Source organism: Pithys albifrons, chromosome 2 (assembly GCF_047495875.1).
Source record: "Pithys albifrons albifrons isolate INPA30051 chromosome 2, PitAlb_v1, whole genome shotgun sequence".
Taxonomy (NCBI): domain Eukaryota; kingdom Metazoa; phylum Chordata; class Aves; order Passeriformes; family Thamnophilidae; genus Pithys; species Pithys albifrons.
The window spans coordinates 67,066,582-67,086,015 of NC_092459.1; the positions used below are offsets into that span (position 1 = coordinate 67,066,582).

The 19,434-nt window shown below is 40.4% G+C and overlaps 1 protein-coding gene across 1 annotated transcript in view; it reads right to left on the bottom strand.

The window, feature by feature from the left end:
• Positions 1-19,434, bottom strand: part of GRM1 (glutamate metabotropic receptor 1) — a 195,390-nt gene that overhangs the window by 13,245 nt on the left and 162,711 nt on the right. Inside the window, exon 8 of the mRNA XM_071549372.1 lies at positions 15,979-16,909. Within this exon, the coding sequence (XP_071405473.1) occupies positions 15,979-16,909 (931 nt within the window). The remainder of the gene's footprint in view (positions 1-15,978; positions 16,910-19,434) is intronic.

Here is a 19,434-nt window from a genome sequence, read left to right on the forward strand (position 1 = left end):
AGACAGTTTCCACTTCATTTTCTCCTCTTCCTTACCCTATCAAGCAGATACAAATTCTCATTTGTCTTTCCTAGTATCAATAAAAATAATATACACACACGTGTGTGTGCTTTGACAAAAATCTCTGGGGTTTTTTTGCACATGGAATGTATCAATGAATTTCTGCAAAACAAAAAGTCATTGTATTGCAAATAAAATGCAAGTCAAAATCGAGCATTTCTCACCATCACACAATCATAGTGCATGCTTGCCACACTTTTGTTTACCTTAAAACAACAGATTCATGGATGGTATGTGCATGTACTACATACTCAGTACAGCTGCTCATGAGCGAAACAAGCCATTCCTCTCCCTGCATACTAAAGCATGGGAGCACACATGGAATACATGCATGCCCATTTTGGAACAGTAGATGCCTTGAGATGACTTCTGAGTTATTATGAATAAAACACAAATAACACATTCTGCTGAGCAATTTTGCAAACCTACTCACTTTGAAGTCTATAGAATAATACTCTTTACCAGGTGTAATGAGATCTCTGAGATTTGAAAATTTAAAAGTGATTATGATTAGGAACTTAGCTACCATGCCCTCTCCTACACCGTATTAAAGTTACAGAGATCATTAAGCTTCTGATTAAATGGAATGTCCAACATTTCTACAGATTTCCAGGTTTTTTCATCAATGGAAAGAGTAAGAGCTTTCTATTCCATTTGTGCTTTTTATTTAGTCACATGAGGTAATTTTGCAAAACAAGTAGCAACATGCAGTTGATTATCTGAGAGAAAAATCCAGTTCTTAATGTATTTCACACACATGCAGTGCTGTATGCACAACAGAGGGCACACAGCCACAGAGAACCCTACTCGGGGACCCTGGAAAAGGTGCAAGACTTGTTTCAGAGCCCTCCTTGAGACTTGGGTCTTTCTGAGTCAATAGGCTTTGCCAGTCATCATCCGTCAGCTGCTGCAGTTGGCTGCCGCTTATGGCTTGCTTAGTTGCATCTGCTCTGTATTTCTTCTTATTAATATGTATCTCTGGAGTGAGTTCAGAGCATTTTGCTCTCCAAGCTTTGGACATTTTCAGGTCTTGTTATGAAATCCTGCTGAGTGAAAGGAAGAAAGAAACCTGCTTCCTCAAGCAGATTAAAATGCCTCAAAACATGTTCAAAATACAGCAAACTCTTGTCCTACTGTGACTGCAGTTGTGCTCCTCAGTGAAAATCAAACACAGATATTACATGTGATAGAGTACGCAACCCCCAAATGCCTGGCCAGGTTTGCATTCTGGAGGAGGCTGTTAAAATGCTGCCAAGCAGTGGTCTGCCTTTTGGTCAAGGTCAAGGGCTATCCACACATGGTGATACACAACATATATACACTACAGAAATCAGCTCTAAATCTCAACGTCCGTGCTTCAGTAGAATTGGATTTGGATTTACAGTGAAATTTAGATTTATAATTGCAAGAAATGTAGTGCATGAGTGGGTTTATTTTCAGTTAATTATTTTCCAATTATCAAATCATTGTTGACTGTATAAATAATAATAAATACTTTTGAAACATTCAACTTGAAGTATCCTTTTAGGCTGACTTTATCTTACTAGTAGTGTGTACTAATACTGCAGAGCTAGGATTTGGAATTAGTGCCCAGATATCTACATATTTCTTTTTTTCTTTTATTATTAATTATGTCAAGGTATGCCCTCTTCCCCCTCCCAGCCTTCCAGGCAGTGATGGCACTTCATGTACATTTCTCTGGTTATCAAAAAATTAGGTAGCCTGCCTGTCTTTACAATATGAGGATTAACGCGTCATTTTAGGGCTACTGTTCTCCAGGGTAACTCCTACTGAGTGATTATTTGTATCCTGAGCCCAGAGGCAGGATGGATCTTCTGTGTGTTTGAATAAGGAGCTGGCATACCATGATGAAAGTGTCTGAACTGCTTTATAACAAACCCCTGGGTGCACTAAGAGGGAGACTGGGAGAGGAAGCAGGGTGGCAGTGCAGACGGTTCCTGAAAGAAGTGCATTAATTGCTTTACTTTATGTTCTTTGAAGCAGAAAAATGCTTCCAGCTAGTCATTCAGATCAGGGTAGGTAACAGGCCTGTTGAAATCTGCAGTGAGGACTATAAAGAATCTGAAGCAAGAGTCATTCTTGCCACTATTTTTTCTCTTAAGGGTAAATGAATCATCCCATGAGGCAAACAGCTGTGTCAGGATTACAGGAAAGTGTAAATTGCTATCTTCAATGTTTTATATCTGAACAGCTGCGAAACTAGAAGCATTCACCTTCTGCTCTGAAATTACTCTCTGCTCAATCAAACTCCCCAAACGAAGGCAAACTGAATGAATTTGTCTGATGTCCACAAAAACTGAAGTGCAGTACACTGTGTTATCTGCTATCTGAAGCCACAGTCAGAGATCCTCCTTGCTAGATGTTTTCCAAGCTGTAAAACAATCTTTCACATTCCCCCAGCCAAAAAAAATACAGAATAACACAGTCCCAGATTTTATGCAATCTCATGTGAAACAGCTGACAAAGAAACAAGTTGGGGAGAAGATTCAAAAGAAGTGATGATAGAATCATGCTAATACTTGGAGTAATAGCCCTGAATCAACTCCTCATTTTTAAGAACATAGGTATAACCCTTAGTTTTAATACAGGAGAGGCCTAGTACCATGTGCCCATGCATACTGCCACACACTGAAGAGCAGCTACTGCTCCAGCACTCAGGCTGATTTCCCTGTGCACTTCCAAGGGACAGCTCAGAAACACCACAAACTTTCTGGCCTGCTTTTCACCTCCTCAGTCCTCTAGCAGTCTGCAAGATGGCTGGGGAGGTAAGCATACTTAGTCTCTCTGTAGATTCAGATCAGTAAGGTGTCCTACTCATCCCAAATCCTCTTGCCTTTCCAGTTGTAGCATCTTCCTAGGCAGAAGCACATTCCTCTTCAAATGTTTGTGGCCTTAAAAGGTCAGGTTTCAATGTATGGATGTCATGGCTGGATGAAAAGACAGCTACATATAAAGAAGCAGGCTATATCCTTTTCCTGGAGGACCAGGAGTTGAATTTTCAAAACCTTTTCTATAAGTCAGGATCTGAGAAGATTTCTAAGCCAATAGATGAAGTTGGGAAGGTGGACAGGTTTTCAGTACAAATTCATTTTTTAAAAAATAAGTCCTTCATTCCAGTCTAAATGATGGCTAGAAATAATTACTCTGTGTTTTAAATCAATGACGTTAATCAACGGCACAGTGGCAGGCTTTGGAGAGAAAGAAATCATTAAGAACTTTGGAGCAAAGAGCTGTACAAGTAGGAGGAAGGTTATAGGGTCATTCACCCCTGCCCAGCAGAGTGAGGCATGCCAATAATTATCATCAGTGGAGGACTGAGGAGCAGGAGGGATTTTATCACACACCCTCTCTGTCTGAGCATCTGCCAAAGAGGACAGGAGGGTCAAGATAACCAAGGAGAATACAGTACCAGAAGGATGCCCAGAAAGACCTGGCTCTAAGCTGCATGGTGAAGACACAGCAAAGGCCTTGAGTGCTTCAGGTCACCCCAGGGCAGCAGTAGCCAGCTGTGTATCTGGGGGAATGCTCTGGCCCTTCCTGGCTTCTCCCTTCTGTTGCTCTGCCCTCCCCTCTGTGTCAGCACAACCTGTGGTGCAATTGGTCAACCAAATGGCAGAAAATGTCATCTGGGTCACAACTATGCCAAAAAAGGATAGGGAAAAAAAAAACCCTATCAGTTCCCAGTTTGAGTTCACAGCATGGCTGTCCAGATTCTTTTCCCTGCATAGCTGAAGTGATGGCATGGGGTAAAGGAAGGCTTTGGGTATCACATCTGTCTTAGGGCAGCTTAAAGCATTTGTGGATTTACAGGCTATGATAGCCCAAAGTAGCTGCAAGCAAATCTCTTGGCTGTCTGGGATGGTAACAGAAGAGATTTTTGAGATAACTTATATAACACAAAGGATTAAGATACATGTATAGCCTTATGTTTCAGAGGTTTTGGGAAAAATAAAGAAGGAAGAACTGCTCACTGACTGGAGAACAGAAAGATGCCTGGGGCCATACTTTGTTCTCCACAAGAGCCTGTACTGCCCAGACATGTGAGCTCCCTCTGCACACACACGCAAGCCTCTGCTACATAATCTCCCACACAATTTCCCATTACACCCTGTGAGCCCAGGCTGTGTATGCAGGAGCCCCCAGGGACCCTTGTGCAGTTACTTGGTTGCCCAAAAGTCCTCACAGAATTAATCTGCCATCTGGGGTACAAGAGCCCAGGGCTCAGTAGAGTTAATGTCACCCAAACACCACATCTGCTCACTGGGCACGTTTTGCTGTTGTCTTGTGCTGCAGCTACACTTTCAAGTGTAGCTCCTTGTCAGTCTGCTCATGGTAGATAATCTCTCTGTCGGGATTTACACAAACTCTGGGATTTGCTTTTTTGGTTTGATTCTTTGTTTCTGGGATATGTTGCTGCTGGCTGGCTGGTTAGTTAACTTGTTTGGAGGGCTTTGGGATGCAAAGTCTGAGTAACATGGAGTAAGTCCCAATTTCCAAACAATTCTCTCTCTGATAATGCAAAGCTTGCAAGCCAGTCAAACCAGGCTAGACTGAACCATCTGAAGATTTAGCTCATGCCCGAAAAAGAAATGGGCAGATGACATTATAAACAAAAATAAATTTCATTGCAGTAGAGGGTAAGGCTAACAAGAACTTGAAGAAAGAAGGAGCAAACATTCTTGGATTTAATACACTAAGGATGAGGAAGAATTAATAGTGTTGGGTAAGGAGGAGGATATACTACCTAGAAGGCAGCTTGCAGATGGTCTCTTAAACTGCCCCTGTGATTCTGTGGGGCTGATCAGACTGAAACTGCAAACACCAGCACACCATCTACCAGTGGGGGGTTGCTGGAGTCAGATCAGGGGTTCTTTTTTTGCTAGTTTAAGATCAGCTTTGACATCTCCAGCTGTGGTATTGCAGCACAGCTGAGCTAATCTATTGATTTGCTGCTGAAAGGGTCAACTCTCATTCCTGCTCCCCAAGACAGAGGTATCAGGGACACCTTCTCTGGTGGTGATGTTAATGTTTATCAAACCTTGAGGTCTGGCTCAAGGAATTCAGCAGACAGTAATTAATCTTATTCTCTTTTTTCGTCTCTGTAAGGTTAATTTTACAGGGTGGAAGAAAGTCACATCTTGCACACCACAAAAGAACCACAGAACAGAGAAGTGGAAGCAGTTTAAGAAGAGATAAACTGAAGCAGTAAGCTAAAAAATGGTAAATTGTCTATAATGCAGTAACAAGAAACCTGGAACTTCTAATTTTCAAGTGGGGTTTAAACTGACAAATTGTGTGATTACTTTAAGCCTGCACAACTGTTTGCTGTTTACAGTGATAATGACTTTTAACCTATGCTTGTCAGGTGTGGGAGGCTGAATGCCAGAGCATATATATGCTCTGAAGAATTAGCTGACTTGTTATTTCAAAATTAAATAGTCTTTAACAACTTTAATGTGGAGGCAGATGTTCTTCTATCGATACAATATATTTTTCAACCCACACTTAAAGAGATTTCCTAGAGTCTTCTGGCATAGTGGATAATGTAACTTCTGAGGCTGGGCATGTTTATTAGTGACTATTTGAAAGTGCACATCTCTATGGAGTCTGTTCTGGAGATATCCACAGCTTGGTCTGGAAACCCTAAACAAAGATCTGGCAATGATGAACTTGCCCTATCAGAGTCCTTTGGATACAGAGCTGAGAATGGGGAGAACATAGGAGAAGGTGATCAGATCTCTGTTCTGAATGTGAATGGTTCTCAGTGTGTTTGGGACAGATGAAAAACAGTCTCATAAGATAGGAGAAAAAAGCATGCTACCTAAAAAAAATGAATCAAAGTCAAGTAGAAAGCAGAGATCTTGAAATTCCTTGATCTTCCCTTTATAAACTCTTAAATCATCAAGGACAAAAATGCAAGAAATCAAGTTGTTCTATTATACACATCTGTGGGACAGGCATTTAGCAAAAACTACATCCAGATTTTGGACTGAGTAGTGCACCAGAAGTTAACCTTTGCTTTGCCATATCCATTAGATCCATAATATCCATAAACAGGTATTTGTAAATGAATGTGTCTGAAGTTGAAGGTATTTTTAAAAAGATAGGCTTCTTCAGGTGCCTGGCTAGTGTGCTGTGTCCTGTCCCTGCTGCTGACAGCGTGGCTCAAAGGTGTGCAGGTTGTAGTCTCGCAAGGGCTAGTGCAGTCAGGGAGTGGTTCATGCTGTTGAAACCTATGCAAACTGAAACACCTGACTTTTGTTTCCAAAGTTTAGTAAAATTCCCATTGTCAAAAAGACTCCCAGCTCTGGAAGCACAAATGGGGGAGGGGCAGGAGACAGTTAACCTGAGCTATGAGGTAAGCTGGTGAGAAATTTTTCCAAATCCTTTCCAGGATACGGAAGTGGTGCACAGAGCATTCCCAAATTACAGTAATGGTTTCAGTCAGGATATTAAGGTCTTTGTGCCTTGTTGAGAGCAGCATCATCCCCAAAAATTGTTTTGAAGCACTCCACTGTCAGACCAAGAGAGGAATGTTCGGGCCTCTTCCCGTTGCACATAGAATGTATGTGCTAGTGTTATCCACCAAGACCTTTGCAGATAAATATGCTCTGGCATGGGAAAAGATTAAATAAATTATCAGCATTTCACATCAGTAACTTTGCACTAAATTACTGGGATGAATAAAAAATATTTTTAAGACATCTTAATTTGAGGAAAATAACAAAAACCAGTGTTAACTGTCCATAGATATATATAATACTCGTGCTGTTTTATAGCCTTGTCCTTATATAAAGAATATCAGAGATCTGCATGATATCCTTCAGTACCCTGATTTTTGTTCATGTCTAAATTAGCTCAAAGATGTATGCAGTCACAAAATAAACATTTGCAGAATATCATGTGTGTGTATTCTAGAAAGGATTTGTAAATGAATTATCATGTGATATGAAATGTCACAGCTCTGATTGCTTCTGCTGAAGGGAGTGAACAACAGAGGCATGGGATGAAACATCACACCTTTGAGGATAAGGAGTCTCAATGCATTCTTGACTTAAAAATATTAAAGTAGCTTTTAGGAAACTTGCATTTTAGCTCTTTATTTCATTTCCATTTTAAAATGCTGAGTTAAATAAATAAATGGCTGTTATATATTTAAAAATTATACTTCAGACCATCCCCCCTAAACATAGGATGGTTTCGTTATTTCCTTTTTCCTGAGTACATGCTTATGAGAGTTGAAATCTGACTTCTATATGTATTACAGAGAAATATCCAGGGGTTAGGTGCTTACCTGAATGCAACCTTTAACACCTCTTTATTTACCAGACACTCTTAAAAGGTGAAGCTTTCTTCCTTACTTTTCTCACAGAGACAATTCTAACCAAAACAACATGAGATTATAGTGCCAAGCAGATAAGCAACGCTTGCTTATCCCTACATGTGAACGCAATTGTTTGTATCACTCACCATTGAGTTGGTGTACTTCTGTAGCATCCTAATAAATAATGTATACAAATACTAAAATACAAGGAAGTGCAATAAGTGATCCAGTCAAGCAAGAAATTAAATTACAAGTGGTGTTGTTATTCCTGTGGTTTATGGGAAGAAAGATACTAGCTTTTCCCAGGGTTCTGTAGTACTGCCTTAGCATCCCCTCAGTCAGAAAGCAGAGATTATGGTACATAACTGTAAAGCTCCCCTCTGATGTGATGGTCTATCTCTGCATCAGCGTGCCTATGTATTGAGACTCATACAAAGCTTCCTGGTGCTACAGCAGTGCCCCTAAGCAAAGCAACATTTTGTGATTCAGCATCTTGACAGCAGCAAAACAAGAGCAGTTGTAAAGTGAAGGTTTCCGACAGCCCTTTGGTAAGAACTAGGCTGCCCTCAGAGACCATTCCTTGGATTTATGTCCTATCAAAATCCCCCGAGAGAACAAACTTATGTCTATACATGAAAAGAAAGTGGCAAAACTGCCCTGGACTGGGAACTTCTGTGAAAGAGAGGAAATTGCATAAAACCTTACACCGCAGCCCTTTCATTTAAAAAAGGACCATACACATAAAATATGACCCTAACTGGTGACAAAGAAGCAGAATTCTGGATGGGAGCCCAGGGTGCAGGCAATGTATACTGTAAACTTATTCAATATAACCTGGGTTTTGTCTGAGGGGAGTCTATCCCCACTGCTTTTACTGCAGAACCTCATAACTTTTCTAAGTTATTTCTCTTAAAGATAGTCTCAGGCTGCCTCTGTTTGGCCATGGAAGCAAACCCAGAGGACTAAGCCTGAACTGCCAGACCCCTTAGCATGTACTTGGCAAACATCCGAATCATATGGTACACCTGTCCCTGCTCCTTCTCAGCTTGCCCTAGAAGTGACATGTGATCAACACAGTTATGCATGTGCTGGGGCTCCCTTTAGCCGGTATAATTTGAAAGGAAAACTTCCCGTGCCTTATGTAACCATGCCCCTACTCATTAGAAGGATAAAAAAACCTCTCTAACACCAGATTAGTTATTTTGCACATATATGCATAGAGAGACATTTTGGTGTGCAATTTTGTATACACATATGCTATGCCCAGGTTTTGAATAAATACAATTTTTAGTAGCTATTTAAATTAGAAAGAATATAAGTGTGGAAGTGATATCTCAGTCTTTTACCTATTTTGCAATTTTTTGGTGTATGGGCCGGAACTGCATTATATATGCAACATAATCAAGTGCAAATTCAAGGCTGTGGAAGACAATATTACATATCATAGCTCAAATTTAATGGACAACCCTGCAGCAGGGCTAGAAGAGATTTCTATGGGATTGTTAAGTTTCAGACTCTCCTCTTATTTTGTGCTTTTTCCCAGTTCTTTAATATCAGTTCTAAGAGTCCCTTTGAAACCCTGTAATTGTCTTCTGGGTGTTTTAAATATTCACTTAAATCAATATACTGACAAGGACTGAAAAGCTTGACTGAGTTCTTTGCATTTTCTTGTGTGAATCTCACATCGCACACACAAGAGAACTGGGTGAGAACCGTCACATGTCAAAGTGCTATGTGTCTACAAAATCATTCAAGGTTTAAGACCAGTAAACAGCCCAGCAAAGTGAGCAAACATACCAACTGCTGAGAGAAAGATGTTTGGCATTAACACCTTCAGCTATCCTTTGTCAGGGTACAAGATGCTTTCCCAAAAATGCACTGCAACCTCAGAGAAGGGTGAAGGACTCCACTGAATAGAGAAGCTGGGCTGGCAGCAGGGAGGGCTGCAGTAGGGAGATGAATCAAGGCAGACTAGGGTGTCACCTGCCTTCCCCGTGACAGCTGTGTTACCAGGAAACCATACGAGAGATGACATATCTGCATCCACACTGCAAAGGAAGCAGATTCCTCCATGATATGCCTGAGGCAGATGCAAGGGTAAACCAGATGCCCAGTGCTTTTGGAGCCCCATGCCCTGATGGGGAGCCAGGAGCCTCAAAGCCATGGACCAACACAGTACCTTGTGCCCCTTGGTGCCACTGTTCTACAGAGTCAGCCCCAAAAACAGGGCATGGACATCAACATTTTATTGTTAGGACAATGTAGAGGTCAGATATAAACCAAGAGATTATTTAAATAATCCATCTAATCTGTCCTGCACAATTTTTTTCCCACTTTTTTCTCTTTTTTTTTTTTTTTTCATTTTAATCTTTGTATCACTTCCCACTTGCAGGAGCTGACATCCTTTCCATACTCTCTTTCCATCCTTTTCAAACACTTCCATAATAAGCCATTCCTCTCTGGGGTAAACCTTAGCAGGATGGCTGTGCAGGTCCAGCAGTTTTAAGGGTCTTCTTGAGTGTAACTTGGAATGAGATATTTTCCAAGGTCTGTAATGGTAAAAATAAAGGGCTGTCTTACTGTGTGTGCAATTCTACTGCAGGACATGAGTTTACCCACTGCATCAGTTTTCTAAATTGCAAAGTTGTTTCCTATTAGATTCAACAATTGTGTCTACTGTTTTGGCAATGCTGTAAGAAGATAAAACTGCACTAGATGGTAATCTGTGTAACAAGTATTTAAAGATAATTCTTATATGCTGCAGGTTAGGGGACACACTTCAGGACCACAGAAAATACTTGAATATATTGTAGATTTCTCACATTGAGCTCATGTCCCAAAGCACAGGAGTTAATATATTCTCTTTTATAAGAGAAGGTGCAATGGTGACCTGTTATTATGAGTCCTCCTTGCAATTTCCACTGTATTATCTTGTTTCAAATGTTTTGATGCATTTCAATGAGACAGAAAGAAATATTCCCTGGGTGGCTGGGCCAGGCTCAGATAGGTTGGTTTGGCTTAATTTCACATAATTTAGTCTGCAGAGATCAGGACAAAAGCCATTGTTTTACTTAAATAAAAAATGTTTCTATGTCTTCTGTTCCCTTTTCTCCATCCCACCCTTGCTTCCATAATCCCTGCTTAAAGACAGAGTACTGACTACATGAAGTAATAACATAAGAGTGAGAAGATGGAGTACTCCTAAGCATCTATTCCTATGACAGGGCACTCAGGTTGGATCAAGTGAGAGGCTGTGAAAGTTCTACATTTGAACAACTGCAGTTGAACATGCTGAACATTACTCTCTGTTTCTGGAAGCTCCAGCACTTGCAATGCTGCACTGTGCATTTGCCTCCTCCCACCACTACGAAAACCAGTGAAACAAAATGTCCTGCCTTCTGGATGTACTTGTGCTAAGAATTCCCTCACCCTATTTCACAGAAAGGGAGGCTTTGAAAATGATGGAGCTGAACAGCCCAAAAGTCTTCGTGGGCTGTGAGGTACCAGTGAGTGTGAGAAAAACATGGCTTGGCAGCACAGCTTGCTCAAGATGAAAAGGCAACTCATCAAGGCAGTTTAAATAGAAAGAGTAACTTAAGAATACCTGGAGATAATTTTATAACTGGCATAACAAAAAACCAAGTGGTTCCCTAAGCCATGCTAAGGGAACAGTTGTGTTACTAGAGGTTACTGAGAATTCTGATTCCCAGTTAAGAAACTATATGTAGGGATCCAGCACAGAGGGAGAAAGGACAAAGGACAGGAATAGGCTCTTGCAAAGGAAGCAGGGAGAAGGTACTAGGGGATATTAGGTTTTCTGAAAATTTTTATTGGAATAAAATAAAGCCATTTTGAGAGATCCTTGGCCCACATGACTGCCTGGACAGTGCTGAAAGTGGATGCCTGTGACAGCAGTCTAGAGGCATGGACTGCCAAACCATGTTAAAAAGATAAACTACATCTTTGGAAATATTTAAAATCAACTATTCATTTCTGAGGGCAGACAGCTCTCAGGAGGAAAAATAATTGAATGCAAATATATTAAATTTACAGGGGGGAAGAAGGTGGCCTATGCATGAATGTGAAGTCCTGGTCATTCAGTGAGTCTTGCTAGTTGACCTCCTATCAACTTAGATTTTGCTACAGAAGTTATATTGAGAACTAAATCTTTACTTACTCTGATTCAAAATGCAGTAAAATGGTGTCCAGACCTGGGATCTCAACCATAAATTTAAATTAATTTATATGTGACTACTGAGGCAGCAGCTAATCATCACTGCCAAACCTGGAGCTAATTACCCAATAGTGTAACATGAATTTTTACCCCTCCTGCAACACTGATCCTTCTCATGCTACTGCAGCCCACAAGAAGTGTGGGAGAACAGGTGAGCATTGGTGTGTAGGTCAATCTCTATTTGAATAGTGAGTGTACTACAGAAAAGCAACTCAGTAGACCTTCAGGCTTAAAGCTTGGCTTCAGTGTCCTGCACATTGAGTTGGGTCCATTTGAAGCAGTGACTGGGGAAGGTATTTCCTGAACCCTTATCAGAATTATCACCTTAAGTGTCACTGGATACTTTTTTTCTGCATGTAGTACAGAAAGGAGCACTGCCTCCTCAGGGAAGTGATCAAACAGATACTGTACAGGAGTGCTACTCTTCAAGCTCATTAACCCTTGCAGACTAAACATTTGTGGTCAGGAACAAGGCTAATGATCACAGCAAGATCCATCTCCAAAAGCTGCAGTCTTACAGCTAGGTTAAAAAAAATAGATTCAAAAGGCTTTCCTAACAAACGCTGCCATATCATCATCCTGTAACAGCTAGGATCTCATAATACCATCAAGCAGCAAACTAACAATAAATGTCCCCACAAAGCTTCAATAAAAGCAGCATATATCACTCTCTTTTCATCTCTCCTGGTGGAGCTGCTCTATTTTTCATATATATTTAAATATTCATTTGACAAGAGGGAAAAACTGACAGTTCCTTGGTACTGAAGACACTCACGAGGGATCTCTCAGACCCAGATTCAAGTTCTCTTGCAGAATAATACAAAGTATCTCTCTAGGATTTGCATCAGGATGTTTTTCCTCTGTTCCAAAACACTGCTGGATGAAAACAGAGGAAGAAGACTTCCTCTGGGACACTGCTTAGTCTAGTTATAGAGCATTCACCTGGGAAGTGAAGGAGATGCTCTTAACCTAATTGAGTGCTTTAACTATTGGGTGAAGTTCCCTCATGCTTTCCCAATGCCTTCATCTCTCCATGGGAAAAAAACAAAGTCCTCAATGCCCAGGGAGTATCCCTACCATTAAAGCCCAATTATGTGATACATTTTGAGTGGCTTTTCAGAGGGAAAACCTATTCCACTGGAGAATTTCCAACCAGCTCTACTGAAAACAATACCTGCTGTAATTGTTTGTAGTTTAATTAAATCAAAGTAAGTGAGAGTTCAAATCTTCAACTTCACATAGCATCTTAGGGGTGTAACAGAGCAGTAAAGGCAGTGTGCATTGTTATTTAAGTGAAGACCAGTGCTCCTAAGCAATTTATTTTCACTGAAATTCTGTTGGCAATGATGGGACAGACATTTTTCAGCAGGACTTTTCTAAGCTTTATATGAGCAGCAGGGTAGCAGAAGGTTTTGAATTGACTAAGAGATCCTGTTAATAGATCTCCCAGGTTAATTCTTTTGCTTTACTATGGGAAGGAGAAAGGAAGAGTGCCTTTGCTTACTCTGGTTCCTAAGCTATCCTAGTTAAACTAGCAGCACAACATTACATATGAGTATTTTATCAAGGCTTATATAAGTTAGACTTCCCTTTGTAAATGTAAAATAGTTTCTGTTTTTAATCTTATATTAACCCTATATCTGCATACCAATTTAATTTAGATGAATGCCACTTTTCTGTTTAGGAATTGGAATTCACTGGATTAAGCAAAGAGGTTTGACACAGAAAAAGAGATGAAAATTGAAAAGCAGAAATACAAACTTGGAAGAGAGAGAAGGAATAACAAGAAAATAGATGAAAAGTTGGTTTAAGACAGCTGGAAATCGGCTGGCCAGTTATAGACAGAAAAATGTGGCCATAGAGAGGGACAATTGAAGAATCTAGAAACAGAATGTGCACGCCGCCGTGAATCTGACTCACCGAGAAACTGGCAAATAAATCCCACACTTTGATAGGGAATGAAAAAAAAACCAACCCCAAAACCACCATAGAAAATCAGTCAGAAGACCATTCCTTTGAGCATTAAGCATGTGCCAGTAGTTTCAAGTTCTGTTTCAGGAAGAATCTGGCTACACATTTGAGCCACTTAGGTGCTTCAAAGGCTGCAGCAAATTCCACTTTTCCCTTTTTGGTTTCCTCAGTGACTCACACTTCTTTATCTGTATTAGCACAAAGTCCTCATAAGTTTTGCAATGGTCTCGGCTAGGAATTAAAACAACCTTCCAAAGCCCTGAAATTAGTTTTTGTTTTGCCTTGTGACTTTAGTTCCAAAGCTGTATGTTTGTACAGTAAACTGCTTTCTGTTCTTCGTGCCCATGTACAGGGAGTACACTGTCCTTCTCCATCAGCAAGCCCCTGCACCTCCGCTGGTTTAGGTGAAGAATACAACAGTAACTGCATGAGAGTTTTAGGTTAGAGGTTGGAATTTGGCTGTGAAGATATGAAGACTTAACCTGAGGAAAAAAAGCATATTACCTGATATTGAGCTTTGAGTTTAGAAAAGCAACTTAAAACTTTGTAGAGCTTTTTTTGCTTCATAACACTTATGCAAGCTCAATAGAGAGGTAAAAAAAAAATCTTACTAAATTTATGTAACAAATTGCTAAAAAGCTCAGGTAAACCCTGTTGTGTTTCAAAGGTGACAATATTGAGGAGAAACCTCAGGTTTTGAACAGGATGAAATATTTTCTCATATTAAGATGGTATTGTAATGTATATTGCATTCAGATATTTTAAATTCCTTTTCTTTTTTGTTTTGTTTTGGGATTTATTTTTTTTTGTAAAAGTAGAAGAACAGTGGGGACAACTGTAAGAATTAGTGGCTAAGTTTCTCATGATCTGTAATGCTCAAAAGTCCCTTTTTTTTCCTTTTTTTTGTCAGACATCATCTTAGAGACACCAACTATGTTAGCCAGAGATGACACTGCAGAGATATTGCACTAATTTCTAGCAGATATCTGAGTCTCCATCCAACTACCATAGAGTAGAGGAAGGTAGATCAGGCTCCATCTTTCTATTTAGATGGAATTCAGACTCTTGAGCTATAAAGATTTTTTGCCATATCTGTGCGGGGAGGCCTCCCAGAGCTGTTTGTCACTCCCTGGTCCCCCTCTCTGGCTCAGGAGCCGGCAGTCACATTGTGGCCTCCATGACATGGTGAGCTGTGTATTTGGGTCAGTTATGTCTCCATTTCCTTCTGTTCTCACCCCCTGTCTAGCAAAAAAATAAAATAGAAGTAGCATAAAGACAAAATTGCTCACAACATGGGTTTTCTACAGTATTACCTCCATCGTCAAGACAGATGAAAATCATTCTTATGCAAACTGAATCAAAACCAACTCGAGTGACTCAGATAAACCTACAGAACCCAAAACCCTGTGGAAATTACTGAATTTTACTTCTGTTTGGAAGCTCAGATGTGTAGGCGTCACTGGTGCTTTATTATTTTGATTTTTTTTTAATTGGGATAGAAATAGTCTAAGCTCATGTGCAGCCCTATGGTGCTTCTTTAAAGATTAAAAAGCAATAAGATAATAAAGAATGCAAATTTTCAGACAGCTCCTTACAGGAAGATACTGTTTGAAGTAACAGTTCTCTCTCCCCCTCTGCTGCATTTGTATTGCTTTTAATTATTAGCAAGGAAAATAACAGGTTCAATAGATGTGGATGTAAGTTCATTTTCACCATTAGTTGATTTCTGCAATTCCACACCAATGCTGGGTTTGAAACTTGTAGAAATTTACATTAATGGTGATTAAGAGCATGCTGTCATAATTCTGAGTATTAAGTAGAAAATAGTAGTAGTATGGAGGGTGATTTTTAATCACAATCATGAGAACTGTCACAAAACACTACCTTAAAAACTAATTCAATCCCCAGCTTTCACATACACAATTCCGGTGGCCTTGGACAAGTACATGTGATTTACAACCACTCAGACATAGATTTCTTTTTCTGTTTTCCAAAAGGCTACAATAGAACCTCAGTTTGAACATAATGCAGAACAACTGCACATCAGGGCATGAAATCCCTGTCACATGCACAGAGAGATGGAAGAAACTGCAAATGAGGCTTGGTTACTCTGCCACTGCCTGACCTGCCCCAGTGGTAGAGGGAGTGGTGTACAGGGCTGCCTTTAGAGCAGGAGAGAAGGTAATAAGCAACATGTCAGTATCCAACCAAAGCTTAGACCTAAAGGCTCATTTCCACCTTTTTTGCCAGGTGTGAGATGCAAAACTGTTACATACCTTACTATTCAGCAGACTACGGTCAACCAAGAGGGGATGGCAAAGAGAGGGACATACACAGATAAAAGTGTACCTGCAGTCAATCCACTTACTTTGGATTTCCAGCCCCTGGCTTCTTTCTCCGGAATATGTTGAGGAAAGTGTTGGATTTGCAAGGTGCCTTGCCATCCCCGACATGCATACGCACCACATCTGAGGTGGTGAAGGCACTGCGGACGTTTCTCTCAGGCTTGGCTATAATGATGTACATTTTAGGAGTGAACATGCACCCCAGTGCCACTGTCACGCTCAGGCTCACTGCAAAACAGGTGGTAATGATCTTGTAGTTGCTTCCAAAATAGATAGGCACAAAGGCCAGCCAGATAATACAAGTGGTATACATGGTGAATGCAATGTACTTGGCCTCGTTGAAGTTGGCAGGCACATTGCGAGTCTTGAAGGCATAGTATGTGCAGCTCATGATGAGGAGTCCATTGTAGCCCACAGGAGCCACGACACCTAGGTTGCTGGTGTTGCAGATAAGGTAAACTTCCTTGATGCTGGGGTAGGAGAGGATTGGCATGGGGGGCTCCAGGATGATCAGTGTGATCACCAGTGTCAGCTGCACACTGATCAAAATGGAGGCAATGACCACTTGAGCCCACGCACTCATGAAACGTGGCTTGCGGGTGCAGATCTTCTTTTTGCTGCCTGCCAGAATACGTGCAATGCGGTTGGTTTTGGTCACAAGGGCAGAATAGCACATGGCAGAGGACAGGCCCACCAGAAGGCGTTGGAGGTAGCAGGATGTCGTGGTGGGTTTAGCTATAAGGGTGAAAGGGCAGACATAACCCAGAAAGATGCCAGCAAGGATAATATAGCAGAGCTCCCGGCTGGAGGACTTGACAACGGGGGTGTCTCTGTAGAGCACAAAGATAAGGGTGACAAACATGGTGACCAGGATTCCCAGGCAGGAAAAGACCACAGCCACAATAGACTCTATATTGCTCCATTGGAGGTACTTTACAGGGATGGGTTCACAGCCTGCAGTGTACAGAAGAGAAACAGAGTGTTAGAAAGGTAGCTGCTTGAACAACTTTTTCCCTGTATGCCAATATAATCCAAACATTAACATATGTGTATGTGCTATGGGTTATTTAAGCCATTTTATAAAGGAGTGAACTGCAGCATGAGAAGTTTGGATGAAATATATTCAAAAAACAGCCATCAGTTTTGGATGTCTCAAACATTTGCTCATGATGATATAACTGGAAATGTGATTTAGAATTTTTTTTGTAATTTTTCTTAAGATACCTACTTACAAGCCCAGCATAACAAAGGCAAAGCTGGGAATGGAATCCAGATGAACTCAGCAGAATCCCTTCATTTCAGTCGGAAGGGATTGTTCGAATCAGAATGGGTAGCTTTTTGACCTCCTCAGATTAATTTATTTTAATCTTTACCAAAATCATTATATACATTATACATTTTTGTGAGAGTGACTTTATACATGATATAAATTAATTAGATATCTATGAACAGAAAAATGATAATAAATCCAAATTTGTAGTGGAACTATACCATGGATACTGTATCTTCTTAGTATATTTCTGCTTTGTTCATTTTTAGATTACCTGATTTTGACAAAACCCATGCTCATTGTGTTTCCACTATGCAATGCATTTTAATTCTCTTGAAAAAGTCAAAACCACAGACTATGCGTGCCTTCAAAAATAACTGGAAAGGCTATCCTCTGTGACTAGTACAGGCACGCAAACTTCGGTATCTGTTAAGATGGTAATTAACTGCTCTCTCCAACATGCAAGTTAAGAGTCTCTAGATACCTTCCTCACTGTGCTGAAGAAGTAATTCCAGCAGTAAGCATTACAGAGAAAATAAAATCCTTTGTGTTAATAAGATGTTATGGTTGTGAAGCTGTTACTGAAAACCTTCATTCTGGCATTTTCTAATTTCTCTTCTTGACTAAATGGTTCCAAAATGCTTTTAGCATGTTTCTTTATCCAAAGGAAAGTATCCATGTCCTCTTCTACTTCTTGTTTCTCTCCTTCTCCAGTTTTCCCTTGGACCCAGTTCACCTTTTGTGACTTTCCCCCACCTCTCAAGTATCTTTCCTCCCAGTCCCTTGCCATCCCCATCTCAGTTTGTCTTTGAGTTCATCTTTTTCTTAGCCACTTCCTCACACAGACGTCTCCATTAGAAACTGCTGATCCACCTTTTCACAGCCTCATCTGGCTGCTCATCAACTCTGCCTGTCTGAGTAGTAGGACAGAGCTGAGAAGAGCAGGGAAAAGGTGTTGATGTCAACAAGATTGTAAGAAATGCATTTTTTGTCTCTCAGTTTTGTTGCTAAATCTTAGCAAGGTCCCTGACACTATGATGGGGAAGTCATGCTCAGGCCCTTCTTCCACCATATGGAGTGTATCTGCAGAAACTGTCTGTGAACTAAAAGCCTCTGAGACCCACAGTTTGGCTTAATTCATGTGCCTCTTCCACAGGATGACACAAAATTACGAACTGGTAACTCTACTGTAACATAAAGTCTTTCCTTCCAAATAATAGAGGAGGAAGCAGAGGTAAGTGTCAGGGTGGAACAGTTTTACTGTAACCTCATTTTGAGAAACAGAAGGAGAACAAATTATTTTAGTTGAAATTAAAAAAAAAAATCAGCCCAAGGCAAAGTCCTGACATGGAAAATTTCTACTCAAACTTTTAATGTCTGCCAATGTCACAGGAACTGAAAGAAGGTCTTATAATTCTGTACACTTTGTCTCTAAGAATACCAGACTGATGACCACAGATATTGTTGTTACATATGCTTGTAAAATCAGAAATAATAGAAATTATAACAGTTGGAACTGGAGGTATTACTTTATAAAGAAAGGAATTATGTTCTGTTCAGTGTGGTCTGTTCAAGACCTAGATAGGTGAGGAAACATATACTTCCAGACAATAATTTTTTGTGAAATATGAAGGAAAAGTTTTTTAATAGAAGTGAGAAGCTCTGGCCATTGTACTCAGCAGCCCTGAGGGGAAGCTGACTCCTATAATTTAAAATAAGACTAAGGATCAGAAGCTCCTGCTAATTGGCTAATACATGTGAAGCCCTTCTTAAACAAGAACAAACAGTAAGTGTTGGAAGGGTTAAGTTTAAATATGGGGTTTAAGCTCAGTAACATCAAGACGTACTCACACTATTACATTTTAAACTATATTTTCAGAGCCTTAGCCCAGATCCAACATGGTAGTTAAGCCTATCATTTGCCTTAAGCTTATCCTGTGTAAGGCCTTAGAAATCTGTTTCATTAAATCAGTGTAATTCCTGTACACCAGCAAGCCCAAGAACCACATGTTATACAAACAGTGCAGAAAGTTTCCTACACTGCTTACTATCAGCAACAGTCAGTTGTCAGCACCTGTAAAGGTGGGTCATTGACCAGCTAGGAGAAAATGGGGTCTGGAACCTTGTTGAGACTGGGGAAGGATACCCAGGAAATTGTGTATGTATGACTTTAAAAAAGCAAACCAAACCAAAAAAAGTTCCCACAACA